The 25,325-nt window shown below is 43.0% G+C and overlaps 2 protein-coding genes and 1 long non-coding RNA gene across 12 annotated transcripts in view; 1 reads left to right on the forward strand and 2 right to left on the reverse strand.

Annotated features, from left to right (window-relative positions):
* Tnfsf13b (TNF superfamily member 13b) overlaps window positions 1-503 on the reverse strand; it is a 30,120-nt gene extending 29,617 nt beyond the window's left edge. For all 6 annotated transcript variants that reach the window (XR_015639530.1, XR_015639529.1, XM_087588991.1 and 3 more), the window contains exon 1: window positions 1-503. Coding sequence is in view for 4 of the 6 variants with exons in the window: in XM_087588991.1 (XP_087445117.1) it covers window positions 1-363 (363 nt within the window). In the remaining 2 variants the exon portion in view is untranslated.
* On the forward strand, window positions 401-10,370 carry LOC148000659 (uncharacterized). The gene is made up of 2 exons (XR_015640120.1): window positions 401-924; window positions 9,714-10,370. It is a non-coding gene; the product is annotated as an uncharacterized LOC148000659 (long non-coding RNA).
* Window positions 9,848-24,681, reverse strand: Abhd13 (abhydrolase domain containing 13). 5 transcript variants are annotated; one of them, XM_087588548.1, is made up of 3 exons: window positions 24,398-24,665; window positions 21,771-21,842; window positions 10,136-14,846 (listed from the first exon to the last, which is right to left on the reverse strand). In XM_087588548.1, exon 3 carries the CDS (start codon window positions 14,824-14,826, stop codon window positions 13,813-13,815), a length of 1,014 nt encoding a protein of 337 aa, XP_087444674.1. In that variant the 5' UTR covers window positions 14,827-14,846; window positions 21,771-21,842; window positions 24,398-24,665; the 3' UTR covers window positions 10,136-13,812. The 5 variants fall into 5 exon arrangements, with proteins under 5 accessions (NP_001258001.1, XP_087444674.1, XP_087444676.1 ...); XM_087588550.1 differs by having other exon boundaries at window positions 24,235-24,665; NM_001271072.1 differs by lacking the exon at window positions 21,771-21,842 and having other exon boundaries at window positions 9,848-14,846; window positions 24,398-24,681.
* Between the last annotated feature and the right edge of the window lie 644 nt (window positions 24,682-25,325).

Genomic DNA, 25,325 nt, shown 5'->3' on the forward strand with positions numbered 1-25,325 from the left:
TTTGACTCCCGCGGACAACCCTGGAGCCCCCGGGGCGGCGGGTGTCGCTGAACTTCGGTAGCTCTGCAGCTCCATGCGCAGGCTCATCAGGTCTGCTTGCAGGACAGCCAACTGGTACAAGGACATCGCTGTGAAACTGCTGGACAACAGAGCCAGCAGGAGGGTAGCAGCCAGCAGCCGTCTGTCCCTGCAGATCCCAACCCAGGCACCCTCCTTCTGCGGAGTGATGGGAACATATCCCACTTTCATATCTTCTCCTTTCTCAGGGCAAAAACAGAGGCGCGGTGGTGGCAGGTTCTTTGCAGACTTATCCATTCCAAGAGGAGCACTTTGAAGGTCTGGGCCTTTGGAGTAAGTGACCATGGGGGTAGGTCATTTCCTGTCATCTGTGTCTCAGGAGGCTGCCCTCAGAGCATGGCACTCTCCTGACTTTCTCTCTTCTGCATCTTTTGCTACCCTGAAGTAGGTTCTCTGGCTCTGGCCTTCCATTGATTGCTCAATCTGTCTTCCGCATTTCACTTTCAGTTTTTGTAAGATTTTTCATTCTATCTCAATATAGTCCTGTTTGTGGGAGATATGAGGCCTCTGACACGACGGCTGGGAGCAGCTTGAGATTCAGACTGGCTTACTCCAGACAAGTTTATCGAAGGTGCTTTCCCTTCGGCATGCCCTTAAGAACTGTCTACTTGGAGCCACATGGTTTCTAAGGAAGAGGAAAGGGGACACTGAAGGCCTAGTGGTGTAATAAAGGATAATTAATGTGCAAGTCAGATAAGCCCAGTGCTCGAGCATGAACTGCATTTGGCTGCAGGACAAGGAAGCTAACAGCTCCCCGGTGGAAGACGAAATGGAGTGTCATAAAGCGGAGTGAACTCCACCCGAAGTTCTCTGCTCTCATCTTGACATGACAACGAAGAGAACGTGGTAGAGATCTATTTAAGGCCACACTGGGGACTCTTTAAATGTGGGGTGGATTACAGGGAAGCATGGCTTCCTCTTTGCCTTTGAGACTCGGTGTCAGAGAGCTGTTAGGCTCAGATCTCTCTCTCTCTCTCTCTCTCTCTCTCTCTCTCTCTCTCACACACACACACACACACACATACACGCACACACACACATACGCACATACGCACATACGCACATACACACATGCACATACATGCACACACACAACGCACATACACATGTGTGCACATACATATGCACACACGCACACACACATGCACACACACACACGTGTGCACACACATGCACACACGCACACACCGTGACCTGTGCTAGGAGCTGATGTAGGATCTCCACATTGATGGCACTCATTTCACAGCTATGGACACAGAATGTCTTCAGTCTGTGCTTGGGCTTGGTGACATGCAGACACTGTTTCATTCATTTTAGTCTTTCCTGGTCTGGAAGGCTGGTTGGGGGCCTGGTACCTCAACATCCATTTATCTTTCAGTATAGGCCATTGAGGATTTAGCTTAGTCACTGTATAAACTTCAGGCTGCTGGGGTTTAGCCTTATGCTGCCTTCCCTCCTAAGCTTAAGAAGAAAATCTCAGAAACAAGGATGCACAGCTGCAAGAACTCCAGAGGGAGGCTTCCCAGCCACCCATCCTGCTTCTGTGCCTGGCTTTCCCTATGTCAATTACAGAATTAGATCAGTTTCTTTCTTCCTTTCTTTCTTTCTTCCTTTCTTCCTTCCTTCCTTTCTTTCTTTCTTTCTTTCTTTCTTTCTTTCTTTCTTTCTTTCTTTCCTTCTTTCTTTTTCTTTTCTTTTCTTTTCTTTTGCAAGACATGGTTTCTTTGCATATCCCTCGATGTTCTGGAACTCTCTCCATAGACCAGGCTGGCCTAGAACTCAGAGACCACCCCACCTGCCTCTGCCTCCTAAGTGCTGGGATTACGGGTATGCACCACCACCACAGCACAGAGGGAGGATTCTTGCTGTGGTACTCAGTGCTAAAATTGGTATTTTTATGATTGTCACAGTAATATCTGCAGGGGGTCCCCACCAAGACACATCTTCCCTTTTGCAAAGTGTCAAAAAGAAATGCTGTTGGATTGTCATTTCCCAACTCATCCCCGAGTGATGCTAGGAGTCTTCTTCATTGGGACTGCAGGCTTTCCTTTCTTTCGTTATGTGAGTTCTAAAGAACTTTGTAAGCCAGTGGCTGCAATCTTTACCCCCCAAACGAGCTGTTCTCTAATCTCCAAAGTGAAAATAGGATATTAAGTATGTGGGTGACTTTTCTTTTTTTTTTAAATTTTTAATATTTTATTTATTTATTATCTATGAGTACACTGTAGCTGTCTTCAGATACACCAGAAGAGGGCATCAGATTTCATTACAGATGGTTGTAAGCCACCATGTGGTTGCTGGGATTTGAACTCAGGACCTCGGGAAGAGCAGTCAGTGCTCTTAACCACTGAGCCATCTCTCCAGCCCCGTGACTTTTCTTTAGGTCTGACATCAAACGATATTTGGGTGACTGAGCTTCAGTCCAGCATCACAGGCAATGACTACTGGTAGTAATAGGGACCTCCACTCAGAGACTAAGACATTAAGACTCACTCATGAGACTTAATGGTAGGATTAGAATTCCACCACATGATAGGCCGAGATAGGAGGATTGTGAGTTCAATGTTAGCCTGGGCTCCATAGTAAAACACTGCTTCAAAATCAAGCACATATCTCAGTCATGTTTTATTACCAAATGACGTACAGAAATTAAATGACTAGAAGGAGTGTGAGACCAAGACACAGCACCTTCCTCTTGGGTCTCTGTATAGTTTATTCAGAGGGAGTTATCTAGCCGGGCTAAAGGACACCCTTCATCTTTTCTACTCGATTAGGGAAAGAACTTCATGGTCAAGCTCCTTAAGTTAAAGCCCAGGCAATCTGAGTTCAGGTCATTTTAGAATAAGCATCCGATGTTGATTCAGGGAGTGGTGTCACTGGGTATCAATGGCTACTGTTTAAAAAAAAATGGTTGCCAGGGAGCCTCCCTCTGGCTGGCAGGCACCATTGTTGGCATAACCACTGCAGAGTTCACACCAAAACAGCTCCTTCACATTTATGACTCTTTGGTTTCTTAGGAGATGAACAAGACAAAGTTATCTCTCCCTAACTCAAAGGTTTGTTTCCTGCACAGGAAATGGTTTGATGATTTAATCAGAGCTTTGCTAGGTGAAGCTCAGCACAGCACTGGTGTGTCCGTTGTCCTTAGGCGGTTTATGGGTGTCCGTCACGTAAGGCCTGTCAGTTGGAACGCCAGATAGTTCGACCTTGTTTTAATGCACTGAGTTAGTCTGCATTGGGTTGTTGAGGACATTCATACTCGGTTTTCTTGAGAAGGGGTTGCCGCTTCCTGTGGGTTTGTTGTTTGTTCGGGATGCTGGGATGTTGCTATTTCTCCTCTACTAGTATTGGCATCGTCCTGATTGACTGATTGACCATGGCTGATGCAAGCTCTCCTTTCTTCCTGCACTGCTCTCATGTGTCATTGTTTCCTGTGCCTCACTGAATGTGTGGTTCGTGCCTTAGGTGTCACCCACTCTGGAGGAGGGCCTTCTATGCTCAGTCAGACCTTCCAGAGAATGCCCTGACACCCGTCCAGATGTGTCTCTTTGGGTATGTCTTTATGGTTGGTTCCGTTCTACTTCTCCTCTTTATTTTGTCCTTTATTGTGGGTCTTCAGCAGTGTTCCTTGGTCACTCTTTTTCTTGTTCGTTGACAAGACCACTAGGCTATTTAACTGCCATAAACTGCTTGGTAAAAATTCAATTCCGTCTGAGAGATTTCTTATTATTGATATATAAAAATATGAAAATTTAGTTTGAATTTTCATTTTCACTGAGATGTTATTTCAAAGATATTTGGTAGGGTGTTGTTTTAATTTTTAGGAATGTTTATGACCTTTCTCGTTAATTTATAGTTCCCTGTATTTTATTAAGATTATTCCTCAGACTGCTTCCTTTATGAGACTTTAGATATTGGGAGGCAAGACATATCCTTGATAATTTTATTCTAACATAAGACAACTCATTTAATTCCAATCTAAAATATCTCCTTTAATTAATAAGTAAATAATTTTGGTTTGTATGATCAGACTAACCAATAGAGAAAGTTTCCCATACGTAATTATTTTTCTGCACAGCTACCATGTTTTTCTGTGTTTTTTTCCTTGTGGTTACTGAGGAAATTTCATGTGGTATCATCATTATTGATTATGTATGACTACATATAATATTCGATACATTACTCAAAATTGAAGCTATAATAACATGTCTACTAGAACAATAATTATTCTGAGAACAATTATTATTATTATGTGAGAGCATGAGTCTATAGTTCATGTTAGTCTGTGAATCTGAAATGAGTTTCTAAGACACCTTGAACAGAAAATTATTGCATGGAAAACAAAATTATAGTGAAAAATATGTTCAAAAGAATTAAACACACATGCTGGCTAATTGTTCATCACTGCAATCACAACACAAGATAAAAAAATGACTTATGAGAGGGTTGATTTTGCCTCGGGACTTCACCAGAATAGTGGACAAAAAGGAGTGACCAGTTGCCTTAGGCCTCTGCTGTAGTATCTTTCCACCATGATGGTCTGTGCTTTCATATCAGGAACCAAAAGGAAATCCTAAGTCAGTAGTTGGTGCCGCAGCAAAAGAAAAGCAACTGGAACCCCAAGGAAGGTGTCAGTGGGTGACTGCCTCACTTTCGAACTTTGCTGCCAACAGACCCCACACATGTCATCTATGCTGGCCCCTACGACAGCAGCATTTGTAATGTTTGCCCTCTAACTCCAAACTCGATGCTACACGTTTGATAATCCTTGATGTTGCAGATGGCCCAAGTGCCATTTGAAGATTTAATCCAGTCATGGTCTGGTCACCAGTTCCCCAGCTCTACACTACCCTACCCTCCTGTGTGTGCTAAGTCTCTGCTTTCTTTGGGTTCAGGGGTCATTTGCAGGCCAGGAAAGTCTTCCTAAGTCACAATTTTTAATCACTTCTGGCACAACTCTGTTCTCACAAGTCAGATGCAGATTGCCAGGATTGGAAACTGCTACCTTTGGGGGCATTATACCCAACTGAAAAAACCAAGGGTCACCTGTCAATTTAAATATATCATAAATCATTTTTCTATAAAAGACATTGCTCAGATTAATAGAGAAGGCTTGAAAGGGAGCTGAAAATTCAATGGCAATAATGCAGTTTGTGTTTTGGTTTTAAGGGATGAATTGAGTTTATGAAAGAATATTTGAAATATATGAAAGTAAACTGGCTGTGGGTGACTGGTCACTAAGTTGACAGCTTAGGTATGACTTTGGAGAAGTTACTTTTATTGTTTGTTGTGGTTTGCAGCATCTCTCACGTAGGGCCCTCTGTGGGAGGCTTGTTGGTACTGTTGAAAGGTGATGGATCATACGGTGCCAACATTGTCAATGGATAAGGTCACTGAACTCAGAGATGAACTGGTCATCAGGAGGCAAGGCCCAGTAGAAGAGCATGCTTTCAGGATCTTTCTTGTTCCAGGGCATTAAAGCTGTTTCCCAGTGCTGGGAACTGAGCAACCATGGACCGAGACTTTCAAATCATGGGCCAAAGAAAACTGTCACTCCTTAGTTTTTCTCCATTACTTTGTCAGAGAGATTAAAACACACACACACACACACACACACACACACACACACACACACACACACACACACACACACAGTATTTCCCCCTTTTCTATAAGTTCATGAAAGTTCAAAAACTATGAAAGAACATAGTAAAAAGTTGTGTACAGAATAAGGAAGTGGGACAGGACCTATGGGCTCCCCAAACAGCCTGACAATTTGAGGCTCAAGCAGGAAGGAAAAAAAAATCCATGAAGTTCTACAGGACAGCTCAGCGTCACATTCCAACATCTTACTTCCTTGTTCTGGCTGGTTTCTGCTTCTCAGTAGAACATACTTTGCAGACATCGGCTTCTTAATGAACCTGGTAAGATTGGTTCTCAGAAGTACATGCTAGGTTTCTGGCCTTGCTTTTCAAAAGTCTCAGTCACTTGGTAGAAGGCAGTGAGTTACCCAGTGACCTATTTCCTTAAGTTTGAAGATATAAGCAAGAATAATTATTCTAGAAAGGGAAATAAATTATGCTATCACAGTGGAAACTTTATTTACTCCCCTTAGAAGACAAAACATGATTGCATACATAATTTACATGAATAAATTTGCATAGAAAGTCTTAATATGAGACTTCTCCTTTGAATATATGGATCACAGAAGCCACTCCCCATCTTGTATCCTAGTAAAATGGTTATGTGAATTCAGCACTAGTGATTTTTATTCCTAACCATGTTTATTTGAATGACTCTGCTTTAATAAGCATAATTACTGTTTACACTGGGCTATGGCCTTTATGATCATCATTACTCTTAGATTAGCTCTGACCTGTACACTGTGGTACTCATGAGCTTTGGAACATGATGGTGACTCAAAGACCACTGAGTCCAAGAACTTTGTTCCCGGCGAATGTGCTGGGAGATGCAGTCATTCACATCTCCCATGGCTGATCCATGCAGTGGGGCCTTCTTATATGAGCGTTTGTTCATTCGCTGTTTATGGAATCTTACTTCCCTATTTGAGAAAAGGGAATTGTTTCCAAATTCATAAATTTTATAATACAGGTTTTATGATCTAAATATACACTTGGTGTCTGAAACTCAAGATGCTAGTGACTAATTCACAAGATACCCAAATGTTAAGTCATGGTAGAGGGTTGACATAGAAATGGACTTCAATGGGAAGTCAGTTCTCACTGATCTGTAGGTCTACTCAGTAAAAATTCCACTGTTGAATTACTTTTACCACTTTGGGCTCCTGGAATATGAGTCAACAGACTTGGGGGCTAAGGAAAGAGTATTTTGTTCCTCACCATTGTGGAAGCCTGGAAGTCCAAGGTCAAGGTGAAAGGTCATCTACTGAGGGTGCCGCTGGGCTTGAAGGCAGCTATCCCTCCTCCTTTCTCAGCTTCCAGAAGGCAGAGGACTACCCACCTCTTTTTCATCTCACATCAAACCCAGCTGTCACTTCCTCCTTGCCCTAATTACCTCCTAAAGTCCCTTTCTAATGCCATCCACTGAAAACTGAGGTACCAGTACACGCCCTGGAAAGTCCAACATGCAGAGTGCGACAGTCCTGACTCAAGATTACAAACCCTTGTCCCCACCCTTGCTGGCTCTGACTCTTGTTCTTACGCAGTTTTATAATGCCATGCCCAAACTCACCTCAGGAAAATGCCAGCAAGTAACATTTACATGTGTTTTAAAATTAATGGCAATAACATTAAGAGAACTACAGGTACAGTGAAAAAAAATCCAAGTTGGGACATAATGACTACCTCTTGTGTGTATCACCTTCCTCCCGTGGCCCCATTTCTGATCAATATTGTCTTACTAGGCTTACTGACGTCTGATGTTGATTTTCAGTCCACCAGCTTTTCCCTCTACAACCTTCCTTCAGTGTGCCCTTTCTGGGTTTGTCTCTAGCCTTATTGACATCTGCCCACCAGTATCCATCTCACAAGCTCTGGCTTTTCCTTGGTATATTCTGCTTTTGTCTTTTCCTCATCTGTACGATGGAGCTATCAGCATTTCCTGGAAATTTAATCACATGAGGAATTTCCAACATTTCTATGTAAAATGTGTGTGAATTCAGCTTCCAGATTTGTTAGTTGTTGGCTGTTGCTCTAGGTTCCAAACTGTATGAAGTGAATTTTTATACTAATTGTTTCTTTGTGCTTCCTTCCTTCTGGTGTTGGGGGCTGGCTTAGTAGCGGGTGAGGACAAAGAGTCTAGGACCCACTAGGTGCCGAAAATAGAAAGCAGTTGTCAGGTTAGGAGGGAATAACTGTTGCAGGAGGAAAAGAAAAACAGGTATGTAGCAGAGACCTACATGAGTATAAGCAACCTTAGGTTGAATGTGATGGACACTCACAAAAAGAGAAACCATGTTCTGAGCTTCCACAAAACTGAGCCAGGCTCTCAGAGGCACTTACAGACAGAAGCGCCAGGTTTGAGTCAGAGAATAAGTCCAATTCATGAATAAAAATGTGAAGTTTGATACACCTTTATGAAGCAGCCAACAGCCAGGAAAGATGGCCTTCAATCTGAGATGCGCCACTGAACACCCATGGTAGAGGGTGAAGGAGTACCCTTCAAGGTTAGGATTGAGTTGTAGTCCCTTCAGCTATAAGAATGGCAAAATGGCAGTTGAAGAGGTGGCTAAATGGTTAAGGGCACTGTTGCTTGTCCAGAAAACCCAGATTTGATTCCCAGCACTAACTTGGCAGCTCACAAACACCTATAACTCTAGTTCCAAGGGATTGGATGCCCTCCTTTGTCTTCAGAGAGCACTATACAGATGTTCAATAGACAGACATGCTGGCAGGTAATACATGTGAAAGATATTTTTTAAAAAATGACAGAATGATGCTGAAAGGGACCGGATATAGATCTCTCTTGAGAGACACATCCAGAGCATGTCCAATACAGAGGTCAATGCTAGCAGCAAACCACTGAACTGAGAACAGGATCTCCCTGGGGGGATTTAGAGGAAGTATTGAAAGAGTTGAAGGAGCTTGCAACCCCATAAGAACAACAATGCCGCCAACCAGAGCTTCCAGGGACTAAACCACTACCAGAAGACTATACATGGACTGACCCAGGGCTCCAACTATGTATGTAGCAGAGAATAGCCTTGTTGGGGTATCAGTGAAAGGGGAAGCCTTTGGTTCTGCTGAGGTTGGACCCCCAGTGCAGGGGAATATGGGGGGGGCAGTAAGGAAGATGTATGGGGGGGAATACCCGTATGGCGGAGGGGGCGGGGAGGGGATGGGGGCTTATGGACAGGAAATCAGGACAGGGAATAACATTTGAAATTTAAGTAAAGAAGTATATCTAATAAAAATTTTTTAAAAAATGACAGAATGGAAATATTGGTCATAAGTTCTCAATAAATGTCAAGTATAATTTCAGCAATGGTATAGCAGAACTGTAGAGAGGAGGAGGCAGCAAGTTGGTTCTCAAGTTAGCAGGAAGCATTTTAGAACTTCTCAGCCATTCCTCCAGCCTGTCATTATAAGAGAATCAGGAAAGCATGAGGTTTGTTGAGTGTGCTGGGTCTCTGCAAGAAGCCACACATGTAACTTAAGTAAATAGTTTGTCACACGCTAACTTCTAAATTCCAGTTCTTGGCAACTGCTTGAAGTGATCTAGTGAGTCCACTTTGGATTCAAATTTCAGCATCCATTCCATTTTTCATTGAGTGTTTCATTGAGTAAGTTAGCAAAGGTGTTCTAAATTGAGACTGAGCGGGGATGTGGTGGGAGAAAAATCTTTCTGTGAGTGCCCCAAGTCAAGTTACTTACCTGTTGTTTAAAAGCTTATGATGTGGTGACAGGAGCCCATTAACACCTTGTTTCTAAGCATTGTTTCTAAGCATTCAAGCACGACCTTCTCCATCCCTATCCCTCAGTAAATCAGCTCTATTAATTTCCTAACTTGCTAGAATGTTGCAGGAAGTTAAGACAGAGTTGAAGAGTTAAATATGAAATGTTCAAAGCAGCGATCCAAAGTCTTCTACATTTTGAGTCCAGGCTGTGTATATTTGACAGCACAGGAGTGACGGCTTCCATTACATTTTTTCACAGCACGACAGTCTGCAAAAGTGATTTATCCTGATGCTTCCTTTGGATGGATTAAGGCATACCATACACTTCCAATCAGCCATCTTGGATGGGCACTACTCAAAGTCTTTTAAGGGAAAGCAAGATACAGACCCATAATGGTGAACTGTAAGACTATTTTAATCATCTGGAATCATCAACTAAAACACAAATGGGAGGAAAACAACCATCAAAATTTCTTAGAGTATTTTATGAAGTCTGAAGACAAGGAGACAGTCCAACAACAACCATATGACTGAAAAGATGTTTGGGGCTTAGGAACTCAGCAGCAGTTCATATGTAGAAATGTTTTTGATTATCAGCCTAAATGCACAAAGGACTGCTATATTCTTGGGAAAAGGAAATGCAAACATTTTCATCCACACGATTAGAATAAGATTCATTACTTTCAGTGAAACTCGTGGTTTTATTGAACCGTTAGATAACTTAACGTCCTAAGATAGACTTTACATGAATAGAATTCTTAAAAAGACTGAATACAAACTATCTGACATTAATCAAGCTGTTCATGTATCAATTTATTGCATGTCAGTACAGAAAAATAGATAGTATACCTTAAGAGAAATGTAAAAAAAAAAAAAAAAGAAAGAAAGAAAAATGAACCAAAAACCAACCACAAAACCCCACAAATGTTTCCTTGCCAGGGTAAGCACATAGTTAAGAGGACATTAGAATTTGAGCTATAAAATTTTATTACTATTTCAAAGAAAATATGGCAACAACAAAATTATGGCTCAGATTATGAAACTGAACTAACTTACTTCATACTGAATGCTCCTATATGGAAGATGAATTTTAGTACATCTTGTATTGACAGAAATTGACATAAATGATGTTGCACACACATCTGTTAAATGTTTATATTGCACTTTTTGTCAAAAAGTGTGGGTTATACAGTTCTATCTTTTGTCTACTTTTTTAAAATACAAAATATAAATGGAGGTATATCTGTGTCATTGGCAAATGTTGACTAGAATAGGATGATCGCCTACCTGCTGTCAGACAAGGCAGCAGTGCTTCCGATGAGGGGAAGGGAGGTGCATATGCAATGAGAATACAGTTTTGCATTTTCTACTCTAGCAAGCTAGAAAATAGACCCCTGTTCTGTATCAATTCTAACTTTACCTGAGTCACATGACAATACCTAAGTAGACATTCCAAAAGAGTTACTTATGACTAATTTTTCTTTGCAGTTCTCTTTAAAATATATAATTGTCAAACATGATAGGATAGGATAAAGGCTTGAGGGATAATCAGAGGGCTCAAATATGTCAATGACAGCCTAGATCAATGGTTCTCAACCTTGCCAAGCCTGTGACCCTTTAATGCAGTTTCCTCATGTTGTCTGTTGTGACCCTCCAACCATAAAATTATTTGTTGCTACTTCCTAAATATAATTTTGCTGTTATGAATCATAATGTAAATATCTGATGTGCAGGCTGACTGATATGCATCCAATGTGAAACATGTCTACCAGGTCAACTCCCACCCAAGCCAAGCCTGACAGAAGGGCAAGCATCAGTAGGTGTAAACTTCAGGGACACTCCAGTGATGTCACCAGAACCATGATCTGTCTCAACACTAAGTGTCTCAGCTCATCCATAAGTGTCTCAGGCCAACATAAGCTGTTGAGTAACCCATTTTATAGTAACATTTAATGGATGTGTCACCACAATCAAAACTTTTAAGACACTTACATGAGGCACAAGGGTCACCTAAGTCTTGTTCTCTATTATTCTTTAAAATACAGAATTTAAGATTGTTTTTTAACTAAGTTCTTCTCTCACTCTCTATCATTCTTTAAAATATGGAGTTTAAGATTTTTTTCCCCTAAGTTTATCTTGTCCTGTTTAGGATGATTTTTGTATTTCCAAATTCATAGTAGCTGCATAACTTAAGATCATTTATCCATCTCTCAATGAGCCAGGAGTTGACAGACCACGGCATCCCCACCAACGATGAGTCTGAAGTGAAGGGGTGACGCCTGCAGTAGTCATGTTCCACTGAGACCACATGAGTTTTCAGAAATGATGCAGGGGTGCATCATGGCCCCTGACAGTATGAGTTTGTTTTCTATGCCTATTCATCTAAAGTACTCATATCAAATACATAGCTGGTAATGAGAGATGTTCTACATCCCTAAACATAGTTGTCTCTGCTGAGGTGAAGTGTTCGCTCTCGTAGGGCAAGGTGGTAGGTACACTTGAGTGCCGTTCTTCTACCCCTCAGGTCCCGATCAGCAAAAGCTGAACAGAAAGCAGCAGAGAAAACATCAAGGAAGGAGCAGCTGTCCTATTTCAGTGGATGATCCAAAAAACACATTGGTAAATGAATGAAAACAGAACTCCAATACAGTACCCTGTAAATGTAAAAACTAACTAAGTATGCCATGACAGCTCAGGTCTACACTCTGGCTGTTGCTACGTGTTGCCCTTTCAGCAGGCTGGTACTCAGGATCGTCATTCTACAGCAATGATTGACAAGGTGAAAAGCAGCCTTTAATTGTGGTGAATTTACACATACAAAATACACCCTCCATGACGAGTTACCAACTCTTTAAAAAACAAGACTCTTTACAATTAATAATTTATAGAAAAGCATTATTCTTTAGAAATTATACTTGCTATACATTATTGTTTTCTAAACATTGGCATAAAATGAAGGCTAAGAATGCTACTTGGCAAAAGTACTTCTAGCCCTATGTTCATGGAAAGTTTTAAATAAAGGTCAAGACTATTACTGTGCTCTAGCTGCTTGTGGAAGGTCAAAAAACACAGCTAAGCTATCTGCAATCATGGGTTGGAGCTGACCTAATGTGCAAGGGCTCAAGCCATCTACCTGGTGAGGACTGTGGGAAAGGACTTGGCAGGTTCCACCTCCTGACTGGAATGTTACCAAATGTTTCCAGGCTTCAAAGGGCTCATGTTGACAAGTACAACTTCCCACCTACAGCTCCTTAATTGCTACCTGTATAAGAGGCAGAGAGAAGCTTTGGAATCCTTCAATCCCACCAGTAAAGACTGACAAATTTTCCTAAGACTGTCCCTTTATACAGTCCATTACCCAGAACTGGAATATTAAGCCATACTTGGTTATTTGCTTTTTTGTTTTTCTTTCATCTTGAAAAAGTTGCAAAAAGTTCAATAAATGATGCTTGCCTCTGTCAGGTCAGGCACATCCAGGTACTGGGACTTCATTCAGATGAAAGCGTTGCATAAGGCTGTGTGCTCACATGTCTTGAGTTACCCTCACTCAACTATCGGCTAGTTCTAGCCCTTGCTGTGGCTGTTATTGTTTATCTGAAGATTCAAACTGACAGAGGCTAAAATTCTGTTTGCAACCAAAGTCACAAATGTTTAAAATGTTCAGTATACAAAGAAAGCTGCAGTACAATGCTAACTTCCTATCCCACTAGGCACGCTCCAGACAGCTCCTAACAAAAACACAGCACATCTATATTGGAAAAAGGTCCTGTTTATTATTAGGAAAAGCCGGATCTCAGTAGCAGCAGAACATGGAATCTGCTCACAGGCCTCACACTCATTCCTCACCAAAACAAAATAGAGTTTACATAAAAATAGATATAACCCAGGAAACCATGTACATTGGCATGTGACCAGTGCTATTTACATGAAAATATCGCGTTGCATAAGTGAGGAATAAACACCGCCATGCACTTCATCCTAACGTTTAAGGTGAAAACGCAGCAGCACTTGCTTGCTTCCCGTGATTGTCCCACTATCACTAAAGGACTGACAGACACCTGAAGGTTTCTTGTGCGCATCTCCATCTGAGTACAACCTAGATCTTACCACTTCGCCAACAAGAAACCTCTGGATGGCATCTATCAAACCGGTATGTTAAACAAAGTTAAGGGTAGTTCACCAGGCTGGAGCTCTGATGGGGATATCAAACACTCTAAGAAGCCCAGTTTGAAAATGTGGAAAGTTACAGCATCGTCAGAATGGAATGCTGAGGCCTTTCAAAGCTCAGAGTCACTGTGCAGACCGGTATGGACACACACCCAGAAAAGACACCATCACCCTCCATCAAGAGGGTGGCATCAGATGATGGTGACATTGGATGATGTTTTTGTCATGTCTTCGGGAGAATGACTCTTGATCACTTCCTTGATAAACTGTTCTAGTGCAGTGAAGTAGCCTTGGCACTGCCACGTGTCGTTGTGCGTCCCATCTGGGAAAATGGCTAATCTCTTAGTCCGGGATGGGGAGAGCTCGTAGAGCTGTTTCATCATCACAGGTGGAATCAACTGGTCAGAGAGGCCAGAGATGAAGAGAGAAGGCATCCTGCACTGGGAGATCTTTCTGTAGGACAGAAACTTATTTTTATAGCACCATAAAGGAAGGTAACGCATTGGGAAGAATGAAAACAGAGTGCTGGCCATGTGTGGTATGCTGAGGAACGTGTTCTCCACCATGATGGCTGAAATTCTGTGAGAATTCTCAGAAGCCAAGTGAATGGCCACTGCTCCTCCCAGGGAGCGGCCGAAAAGGAAAACCTTGGTTTTATCGAGATCAGGTCTCGTCATCACATAGTCTAGCACAGCTTCAGAATCCAAATACAGTCCTTCTTCACTGGCTTCCCCTTCACTTTTTCCATACCCCCGGTAATCAACAAGAACGAGGTTCACTTTGAGGTTCACCAGCATAAGCAGTGCGTTTGGTAACCTGTGGCCTATGTTGCCTGCATTTCCATGAAAATAAATTATTGTCGGGCAATAGGGGGAATTGTCTCCAGTGTATCTCACCAAGATCAGATTCAGGCGCACGCCATCTTTGGTTCTGATGAAAATATTTTCATGGGGAATACCCGTAGGCATGGGAACATAAAGGCGGGAAGACGATGGCTGTTCTGGAAAGTAGAGCAAGACATCCTGGAATTTATACAAGATGCCTGCAATCGACACGAATATTAACAACAGTAAGACAATGCCTCCATACAGATGAAAAGTCACTATCAAAGGTAAGAGAGAGATGCGGCAGAGAGCCCAAGACCAGGACACCAGGGCCAGCAGCCATCTTTCGATGAAGCTCCACAGCATCCAGGGTTTTTCCATGGCAGCTCCACGTAGGTGTCCTGGAAGACACGAGAGAAGCAGTGACTCAGCGAGCACCTCTGCCCCACAAGTCAGGTCCGTCATAAAATGCAGCTCTGCACCATTACACCGTCCTTAGCCCCCGTCCTACCTCTTTTCAACCTGTAGACACAAACCACGTTACCAACCCATCCACTGTGAAACGGTGCTTCTCTGCTTCCAGGTGGTCATTCGTGTATCCCTCTCTCTCAGTGATTTGACAAAACAAAACAACAAACAAAGCTTAAATGCCATTCCCAGCTTTCCACGTGGGGAGATGGAGGCTTAGCTCACTGGCTGCCATCATAGCTCTATAAGACATCAGGAGGCAGCAAGCTTCTTGGAGACCCTCCTACCCTCAGTTCTTTCAAACCCCTTTCTTAAAAAAAATCTACATTTATTCTGATACAAAAAAAAAAATAGTAATAGCCAGGGGCCAAAGAAACAGGATCACAAGAATACGGATGGCTAATCTACACATACTTGTCCTGGGCAAACTGTACTTAGAAAGAGGGGACTAGCAGGTTTTAACTTACCAAGGTAATGAACTCTAATATTGTATTACTTTCAGAAAAACCATAATCTTCAATATTAGACTGAAAACAAGTCTTATTGCAAATGTTGTGAGAAATTCATCGCAACACATAACAGGCTTCTGTGCTGCTCAATGAGGTCAGTCATAGGTCAGCAAGAGAGCCGGTGCTAACAAAGTCAAATTGTTATGAACGCAGATCCTGAGAACCAGAGATAAAGGATACAAGAGGTTGTGCTAGACACAATAGTAATACAGAATCCTGAAACAAGTAGCTACTATAAGACGACACCCTACCAGAAGGCAGTAATGAAGAAGACACCCCACCAGAAGGCAGTAATGAAGAAGACACCCCACCAGAAGGCAGTAATGAAGAAGACACCCCACCAGAAGGCAGTTTTGTATGGAAGTTTACCAAGTGAACTCTCTAGAGGTCAGGAGGAACTTCAGTTTGAGGCCAGTGCTGACCACTTAGACTGTATCTCAGAAATAAAGTTTATGCATATTATCGTAATCGGAAAAAGAACCTGAGACAGTGTCTTAAGTTTCTTTTAATGCTTTAAAAAGTCTAATAAGCTATCGAGAGTATTTAATGACTGACTGACAAAAATAAACTTATAGATTGGTCGAAAGAGTCTGTTATTTCACAGATGAGTTTTTACTATTGCTTCATACTGTCAAGAACAGTCTTGAACTTCTGATCCTCCTGACTCTACATCTCCAGGGTGGGATTTCAGGCTTCCACCACTATGTTCAGTTTTATCTGGAACTGGGAGCTAAGCCCAGTTAGGCATGCTAGGCAACTGAACTCCCCCCACCCTCTCAGTCTTCATGCTTGAACTTTATTCAAATGAATCACTTCGAACATGAAACAACAGCATAATACTTTTTTTTTCTTTGATTCTCAGAAATAAACACTGCCATCCAGTTGTAGCAAGCTTTATTACAGGAAAAGCAGCATTGAAGATCAAATAAAAACAAAACTTCAAAACAAAACAAAAAAAACAAAATCCAAGCACAGCAGGTTGAGTCTGGGTGACCACAGTGGGAAGTCCACACAACAGACTAGTGTACTAAGGGGTGCTGTGTGGCCATTTTATGCTCTCCTGTCTCCTGTACATACAGCTCGCACACAGGAGTAGGCTCTGAAGACACATGCCATGTGACTGACGACACATGTGATGACACGTGGTCATGTGAGCTCAGTCTTCAACTTTATGTGAAATATAAAAATGTGGAGAAAGCAAATATAAGTCCATGTAAACTGTCTGCTAGCACATGTTATAAGTTGGTGGTGAACTGTCTGCTAGCACATGTTATAAGTCAGTGGTAAACTGTCTGCTAGCACATGTTATAAGTCAGTGGTAAACTGTCTGCTAGCACATGTAAAGCCTGGGGTTTGATCCTCAGCTCTGTAAAGGAACAGAAACAACAATGATAACAAATTTAGCTTTGATCCAAAAATTGATTTAAAAGGTTTGGAATGACACACACATGCATATTAGAGTACTGCAAAATTTGATAAAATACCATTTAAAATTTCAGTTTTAAAAAGTCAAAATCTTTATTGTTATTTTATTAAATAGCCCACCTTCTCATCAGACAGAGGTGTCATTGATGAAGGTGGCCAACAATAAAAGACCCAAAGCTCATTTCAGTGGTCCAGTAGGCCCACCACCCTTAAACCTCTCTCTGTAAATAAGCCCCCATCTGTCCCCCATTCCACTCCTCCTTAGCAGCAAAGAGCAAACCGAAACCCTGCTGTCCCGCTCAGCCTTACTGAGTGAATACCTCCCGGTCTGTCACCTAGTTCTTGTCTGAATATTCTCTTCAATAAATGAGATTTAAACTAATTCCTACACCAAGCAATAAAATAAATAAAAGCACTTATAATGTCATAGACATGATAATTCCATTTGCCCCTATAATGGATATTTTTGGCTCTATAGTTTTCTGGTTTTGGTTGAAGCTAATTATCAATATAAGAATTTGCTTAGTACAAAAATCTAAAAACATGTAACTATAAAAAGTGTGCCTGCAATTGAATAATTATTAATAAAATGACTTACTTTTCAAATCAAAGTTCTTATTAAAGAAAACCTTGTAAGGGGAGACAGAAAGGCCAACATACACAGAAGCACATTATGAAATCCACACCCATATTTACATCTGTCGAAGCTACTCTACAGTTACAGTCCTCAGCTACTGCAGCCTGAGCCCCTCTTGTCTAAGTACTGCATCCCTCATGGCTATGCCCTCAAGACTAATAACGCTTACCAATAAACCAGTAACGTTTCACCATCATCAGCTTGCTAAACGTGAGGCCTACTCTGAGCAGTGGGTACTTAGGCCATCTGTCTGACTGTATAACTGATTAATAGTAAGAAATAAACTTCCTTCCACAAAACCTTCCTCAGAAGTCACCTTAGAGAATAATATAATTCTGAAAACAAAAATCTGATAAACATAATTTACAATGGGCTGTTACATCACAGTGCCCACTTTGAAGAAGACCAATGAAACTTCAAGTTTTTGAGCATATTAATAAATGAGCATGTACAGATGTTTCCTTTGTGCTGACAAACTGTGGGTCAAAACGATACCACATGACCCAGCCTGTTGGCAATCTCTGCCTTATCCACCATTCACCTCAAAGATACTCTTAGAGGAGTTCCAACGTGTGAAAGTAATTTCAAGGGTTTGCAGTCTTTTAAATTCAGTGACACTGTCCCTCACCAGTCAACTCTGAGCTCCCGTCAACACATACAGCCCAGGCATTCTGACAATGGGAATGAGTGCTGCCAGGACTGAGTCAACCACAGAACTATGGCCAGCACTGGATGAGGCTGTTTCTAGTCTGCTAATCAGATACAGGGTTAACCAGAGCTGCTTCTTCAGCATTTCACCCTCATGCTTATTTTTCTGGAAACCAGAGAAGAGCGGGCTACTAGCTGAGCTTCTCAGTAGCACTGTGATTGGATGTGAAAAGCATCCTATTGGCAAGGTCTTTCCTGGTTATGAGGACAGTGAAGGGCTATAGACAAGCCAGGTTTAAGTGAGGGCTTCTCTGAGCTGGATGCCTTGATTGCCAAAATGGAACAGGTTGTCCTCTGCTGGGGGTTGGACCGTTAACAAGACAGGGAACAGCCGCACCTTGTGGGACCTACTCCCTCTCTGGTGTCATCTTTCCATTATACCTGAGCTACCAATGGGAAAGATACACTTGGTGCCAACATGGCTTTCTAGCCAACACCACTGAATAATGCAGACCTTGGCTCATGCCTGGTGTAGTATTTAGGTCTGCTGAGTCTGAAACACCCAGCTAACCCAAGACTTGGTCATGCAAGATGTCTGTGGTCAGCAAGTGTTCCTCAGAGTATGTATGCCACATGGCAAAACATTTATGAGGTATCACTAGAAAGGAGTCAGCACTTGTCAAGCTATTTTGCATGCTGGCATGAAGTGATGGTTTACTCTCAGTTGAGATTTTTACCAACAATGGGGTTGTGCAGTAGGAAGCATTAGACCTGATTATGAAGAACACAACAGTAAGCATTAATCTCTTCCACACCATTCTTGCACATCGTTGCTGTGTGATGTCAGCCTGTGACTGAGGGAAGGGAATACCTGATTTCATCTCTCTCAATGCTGTCCTTGCCATGTGGTCAGACATGACCTGAAAGCACCACGTGTCTCTGAAAAGTTGCACTATGTGGACTCATTTAACCTTCAGGCTTATTTCCCTGGAAACCAGAGAGAGGCAGACTAACTGCATGAAACTCCTGGGAGTCTGAGTGAGCTCTTTGGACACTAGAACAAACCTTACTCACTGGCCATCACATCCAACTCATTAAGGTGGCAACCACTGTCAACAACTCCAATATTCACCATCCCCAAACGTTTTTCTCTCACTATGCAGGCTCCATCTAATGTTTGCTCGCTTACTGCTAGTACAGTCTGGATGTAGCTGTCCCCAATATCCCTTGGGATGATGGCATGGGGCCTCAGAAAGTGGGCCTGCTACAAGGAAGTTAATAGGTTACAAGGACACAGTCTTCTTTATTAGTTAGGCCTTTCCATAGTTTATTGCCCTGTACAGGCACAAAACAAGTAGCAGAGTGAACTCCCATAACCATAAGCCACAGATTTCTCTGCCTTTTAATATTAATTTTCTCAGGTATTATATTAGAAAAACAAAGCAAGTACCTTTCCCCCTAAGAGGTTCCATTCTGAAGACTCTAGCACAGTCCAGAATGAATTAGTCCTTATTAGCAAGTCTGTTCTTTATATTTTCCATCTCTGTTCTCCAATACCTGATGCCTCACTGACAGCTCAAGCTGCCCAAGCTAAACACATGCTCCTCCTCACTAAGTGTTCTGCATGCATCATATTGGCTATGATCAATAAGGTATGTCATATGAGAATTTAGGCATGAGCGTATCAATGCCACCAACCATACATGACACAATAAAAAAAAATACTATAATATGCTTGACTTGTATGTGGATGAGAAAATAGCAATTAGAGGTAACTCCTGCCTTGTGGACAGAGCATTCTGGTCTATGGCACTGCTGTTAGTAAGCACTTCTCAGGAAACAATACCTGCAGAATATATTATGATGCAAAACTAGGGTGGATAGGATTGTTTTCTTATAAGAGAACTGTTCTTGAGACATGAACATGCAGTATTAACTATGTCTTAGGCTGCATCAGAACTGCAATCAGGATGCACCTAATAATTACAGTACTCGCTTGGTGAGTTCCTTCAAGACACTTACCTCTCTTCAGCGTCTCCAGTGCTCTGGATGCTTCCTGTCTAAGGTGGGCATACTCAGCTATGACTTAGCCATGCAATGTTCCCGCAGCCTCACAGGTTTCACAGTTACTCCCCAGACAGTGGCACTATTTTAGGAGACTATGGAACCTTCTGAACCTAGGACTTGGCTGGCAGATGTAGGCCTACTAGGTGTGGGCCTAGAAAGTTATAGTTCACCACGACTTCTGCCCCAAGAAGCTCTGTGCTTTCTGGTGAGTGCCACTGGGGAAACTGCTACATAGCTTACCCCAGTCATAAGGGCTTCTGTACTGCCATGCAATTTCTGTCCCTTATTTAAGGTGCTTCAGAAAGGGACAAGAAAAGCTCACTTAATATACTAAGCATACTGGCCATGCTCATCTGACCTCATCACCCCTGAATTATCTTCCTGATGTATGGTCTTGAAAGATACAAATGGTTTTATTTCTAAGAAAATATACTTATGGGCTGGAGAGATGGCTCAGTAGTTTTATGCTCATTCAACTCCCAACACCCACATAGTCGCTCCAAACTCTAGTCCCAGGGGATCCAACTCCTCTTCTGGCCTCCACAGACTCCTGCACACATAAAGTAAACATAATCTCACGTAGGCGCCCACATGTACACATAAAATAAGAAACAGACATTTAACTATCCTATAAACTGGTGCTTCAAAAAAGAGAGTTCAATATCAAAGTTAAGCCTATCCTTTAGAGTACCGCTGTAGCCCCCATGGGTGCTGTCAAACCCATCTGACCCACTGGAGATGACCACACGTTGTTAGGGTACTTGTGCTTTGTGTACTCAGAAGCCAGACTACAACCCAGTCTTGAGGCAAGTGTTAACCAATGTGCTGTAAAGAATGCTCCCCAATAATCCCTGACTGGTTAATAAAAGGCTCAACTCTATGACAGTCCAGAGAGGAAAAAAGGCAGGCCTTAGGATGGAGTGAGGCTTCTGAGAGAGACCATGAGGGAGAAGGAGAGAGAAGTCAGAGGGAGGAAGAGGTTGCCATTAGGCAGGATGGACCATGAGCATGTGGCCAAGAGAAACTGAGGGCACTGGTGGAATACAGCAAGCTGGGTAAGACTTCAACAGCAAGTAACCAGGGGCCTATGAATGGGATTAAGCTTAGAAAGCTCAGAACCTGCCCAGTCTAGGCTTATGACTTGTGAATAAAAATACCAGGCTTCCGTGTCTCCTATTTAGAAGCTAGATGACCAGAAAACCCCCAATAAAAATACCATTACAACAGGTCGCTTCCCAGCTTTCTATCTAAGCAGTAACTGTCAGACTCCAATACAACCTACAATGTTACACACTTAGAGACCCAGAACACAAGGTCATGCAATTACAGAGCAGAGTAAGGAATCAAAGGTCACCATCACAATACAGCACAACAACTCAAACTTTCACTACCTGTCCATCACAAAATAAACCAAGAAAAACCCTAACAAATACTTTAAAACAGGACAAAGCTGACGGCAGGGCTGGGATTCTTTACTTTCCATTAAGCACCTGCCTGCACCACTTCTTTCTATCCACTTAGCACAAGTATTCATAGAAACACAAAAGATTCAGAATAATCTAAATACATACTTGCCAAGGCCAGCAGAGAAGAAATTAGAGCAGTTAAGTTCTGTGAGGCTCTTTATCCGGCAACATTTCACCCTAAAGAGTAACAATTACATGAGTAACTGACGCTCAGATAGAGGAATGTATGTGTTTTAACTGTCAATGTGCTATCAATTAGAGAGGAAACTGGACAGGTCTATTTCTTTATCATAGTCAAGTTTATATTTTAATAAGGTTCAAAACTATCCCCCAAATAAAATTACTCCTTACTTAATCCATTTTAAAGTGGAAAAGGTGCAGTCTGTGTGTGTTAACTGAGTCTACCTACAGCAAGAGATCTCTGAAGACTCCCTCTGTGAATTACGAAGCTGAGTTACCTGAAGACTGTGAAAACAGGGCCACTGTTGATGACCACATCACAAGGGGACAACCTCAAGGTGCTCATTAATTACTCCAAGGATTCAGACTCCACTCACATCTCACAGAACACGGAACTCCACTCTCACATCGACTTTCCTCCTTTGCTGCTAAGCGCTGGGAAGGAAATTCTGACCTTTTGCCAGCTGCACAGCTGACACGCAAACACAAATAGCTGCTCGTGGTGTGCTGGAGACGCCACAGAACAAGCTATCCATCTCGCTGATGGCTACCCACATGCCATCAATAATGAGAAAGTATGCTTTAATAGTCCCGGGGGGCAGATGAGCAGGATCTGCCTGTGAAGATGCTGCAGGGTCCAGAGAGCATGGGGACCTGTGGAGGGGACACTTCTACCCTACACCAGGGAGAAGGCAGTATCGTCTCTGTGCTCACCCTCATGAACCCCAAAGGCCGAGGAAATGCAGCCATCTTAAGCAAAAGCTTGTGTGACAGACCTGTCACCAGGAAAGTCAATGACAATTTGTTCTGAGATCATAAAGATCTGTAAGAAAATGGTAAACATCGGGGTTGGGGATTTAGCTCAGTGGTAGAGCACTTGCCTAGCAAGCACAAGGCCCTGGGTTCAGTCCCCAGCTCCGAAAAAAAGAAAAGGAAAAAAGAAAATGGTAAACATCAAAAAGAAACTCGAGCAGGAAAATGGCAACTCTCATGTCAGACTGCAGAATGATAGGGTATTGTAGACGGGACAGGTTTTAGATATTACCATAAGCTGGTATTTATTTTCTTATATTAAGTAGATTTCACACAAGTACTTGACCCAGGCTCACTCTGAGGTCGCTCTTGCTGTAGAAAACACTGTGCCTCTAGCAAGCAAATGTTAGGAGAATGCATTGCTTAATCTAAGACTTGTAAGACTGAGTGGCATACATTGAATGAGGTATTGGGAAGCGTGCCACTGGGCAAACATCTTAATTACAATAACTGGGGCTTGCCACAAATCTACTCTAAAGTGAGGTGTTTTAGGGGCCTCGGCTTTTCCTGAGGCACATCAACAATTGTTAGAAAGATATTGTAATCTTGGAGGATGAATGAACCAGAGAAACAAAGATTAACAGCCCAGTGCCTGAGTTTCTGCACTATATCTAGCTGTCAATCAGGGAGAGCCTCCAATGTACCCGTGAAAGGCAGCAAGCCAAGTGCTACCTGTAGTTGTACACATAGAAGTCAGCTTGCCTTCAGCTTGCCTGGTCTTTCTGAATATCTATTTCCTAATATACAAAAGCAGGAGGAAGCATTTAGTTGAAATGTGGCTAAGATGAGGTGATAAAATGCTGCCACCTCGGAGACAAAATTCAAGCATTTTACTATCTATCAGCAAGTGTCAATAAGGATTGCAAATCCCGGTTAAATCAAAGCAGTGACTCGCTAGTTGTTGCTGCATGAAGCATAGTCTCCGGGTGAAGCTTTATTTTTCTGCTGAGATCCAGCTCAGACTACAGATCTTCCAGCAAGCTTTCCTTGGACCTTGTCCCTAGTGTCACCAGTTCCATCCCGTAGTCTGGGCCGACTTATGTGGCAGTATTTACTAACGGGGTGATGAGCCTGCTTTCATGGGCTGGGATGGGAATTCCTTGACGGCAGTGACCTTAGGTTACTCCATTGTACACTTTCAACAGACAGCAAGTACACACAGAGCCAAGTCCAACTCAACCACAGCTCAACAGGGTACGTAGCACAGTTGTGACATAAACTCTGCACGGACAAACATTAAATCTCAGTGAGGTGAAGCAGTGCTTTAGAAAAGCACATGTCTAAGCACGCACACACACAAGGACTAATTCATGTCGAAAGACAGGGGACAGCCACAAAAAACAAAACAAGCAAAACCCAAACGTCAAACTTAAAGCCAGCGGGCCACTTGGTTCCTGCTGTCTACTAAACCAGTGTAGAAGAGCTGAGGGAGATTTATTTTAGGTTGACAGCTCAGCCAAGCACACTCCCTGATGCATCCTCCCTTCACACCAATGGTAAAAAAAAAGTCTACTCCTGGCCCAGTGACTTCCAGTGTGCCCCGTCCCTGGCAGCTGCGCGGTTAGCAGGTCCGCACCTGTTACAGACAAACGCGCCCGTCCCTTCGACCCAAGCCCGGGGTTTGCTGACCGACTGTTCCAGGCAGGGGAGGGGAAGGGACGGAGGGAGACTCGGGCTCCCGGCTCCGAGCTGCGGGGTGGGGAGGTCGGAGAGGCGGCCCGCGTCCCCGCCGCACTCACTCAGGCTCGCGGGCGGGATGCGCAGTCGGCCGCGGGCTCGGAACCCGGCTCCGCGCAGCAGCGAGGCCCCGCGCCGCCCCCGCCGCTCCTCATCGTCCTCCTCCCGCCGAGGGGTCGCCGTCGCCACCGTCTAGCCCGGAGCTCTTGCGCCGCGGCTGGCGCAGCCTGCACTTCCGGCTCGCGTGCGGTGTCCCTGGCAAATGCCACCGCCAGCCCCCACATAACCTGTTCTCCGGCTTCCTTCCCGGAGCGCGAAGCCAACCTGTTCACCCCTCTGGGCATGCGCAGCACAGTGGGCTCCGCCCTCGCGCTACGGTGGCCGTAGGAGTAAGATAGATGATTCTCTGCGTTTCCAGTCAGCTGCTGTCTGAGCACATTCCGGAGAGCAAGAAGTCTTCTTTTCTTTTTCATTTTCTTCTTTCTTTTCTTTTCCTCTTTCTCTTCTCTTCTCTTCTTTTCTTTTCTTTCTTTTCTTTTCTCTTCTCTTTCCACTTCTTTTCTTTTTCTTTCTCTTCTTTTCCCCCTTTTCTGTCTCTCTTTATCTCTCTGCCTTTCTCTGTGTCTCTCTCTGTCTCTCCTCTCCCCCCCCCCCCCGCCCCTCTCCCCTTCCTTCTCCCCTTGCCTCCGCCTCTCCCACCTCCATCGAAGTAAACTTGCTAAGGTGCATACATGCACACCTGGCTTTTTACAGTCCAGATGTCCAGTTCAGGGTCGTGTTCACTGAACTCTCCCAAAGGTGCCTGCTATACTCTTTCTTTTATCCACACTAAACTTTCTCCTCGACCATGCCTAACTTCCAGATAGTTCCGTCCTTCCTTTTTACTCCCCCCCCCCTTTCAATTAGGATAAAACAGAACAAAATTGGTTCTCCATTAACCATGCAGCTAAAAAACAAACAAACAAAAACCCAAACAAACAAACAAAAAAA

Source organism: Rattus norvegicus, chromosome 16 (assembly GCF_021556685.1).
Source record: "Rattus norvegicus strain SHRSP/BbbUtx chromosome 16, alternate assembly SHRSP_T2T, whole genome shotgun sequence".
In the NCBI taxonomy this organism is placed as follows: domain Eukaryota; kingdom Metazoa; phylum Chordata; class Mammalia; order Rodentia; family Muridae; genus Rattus; species Rattus norvegicus.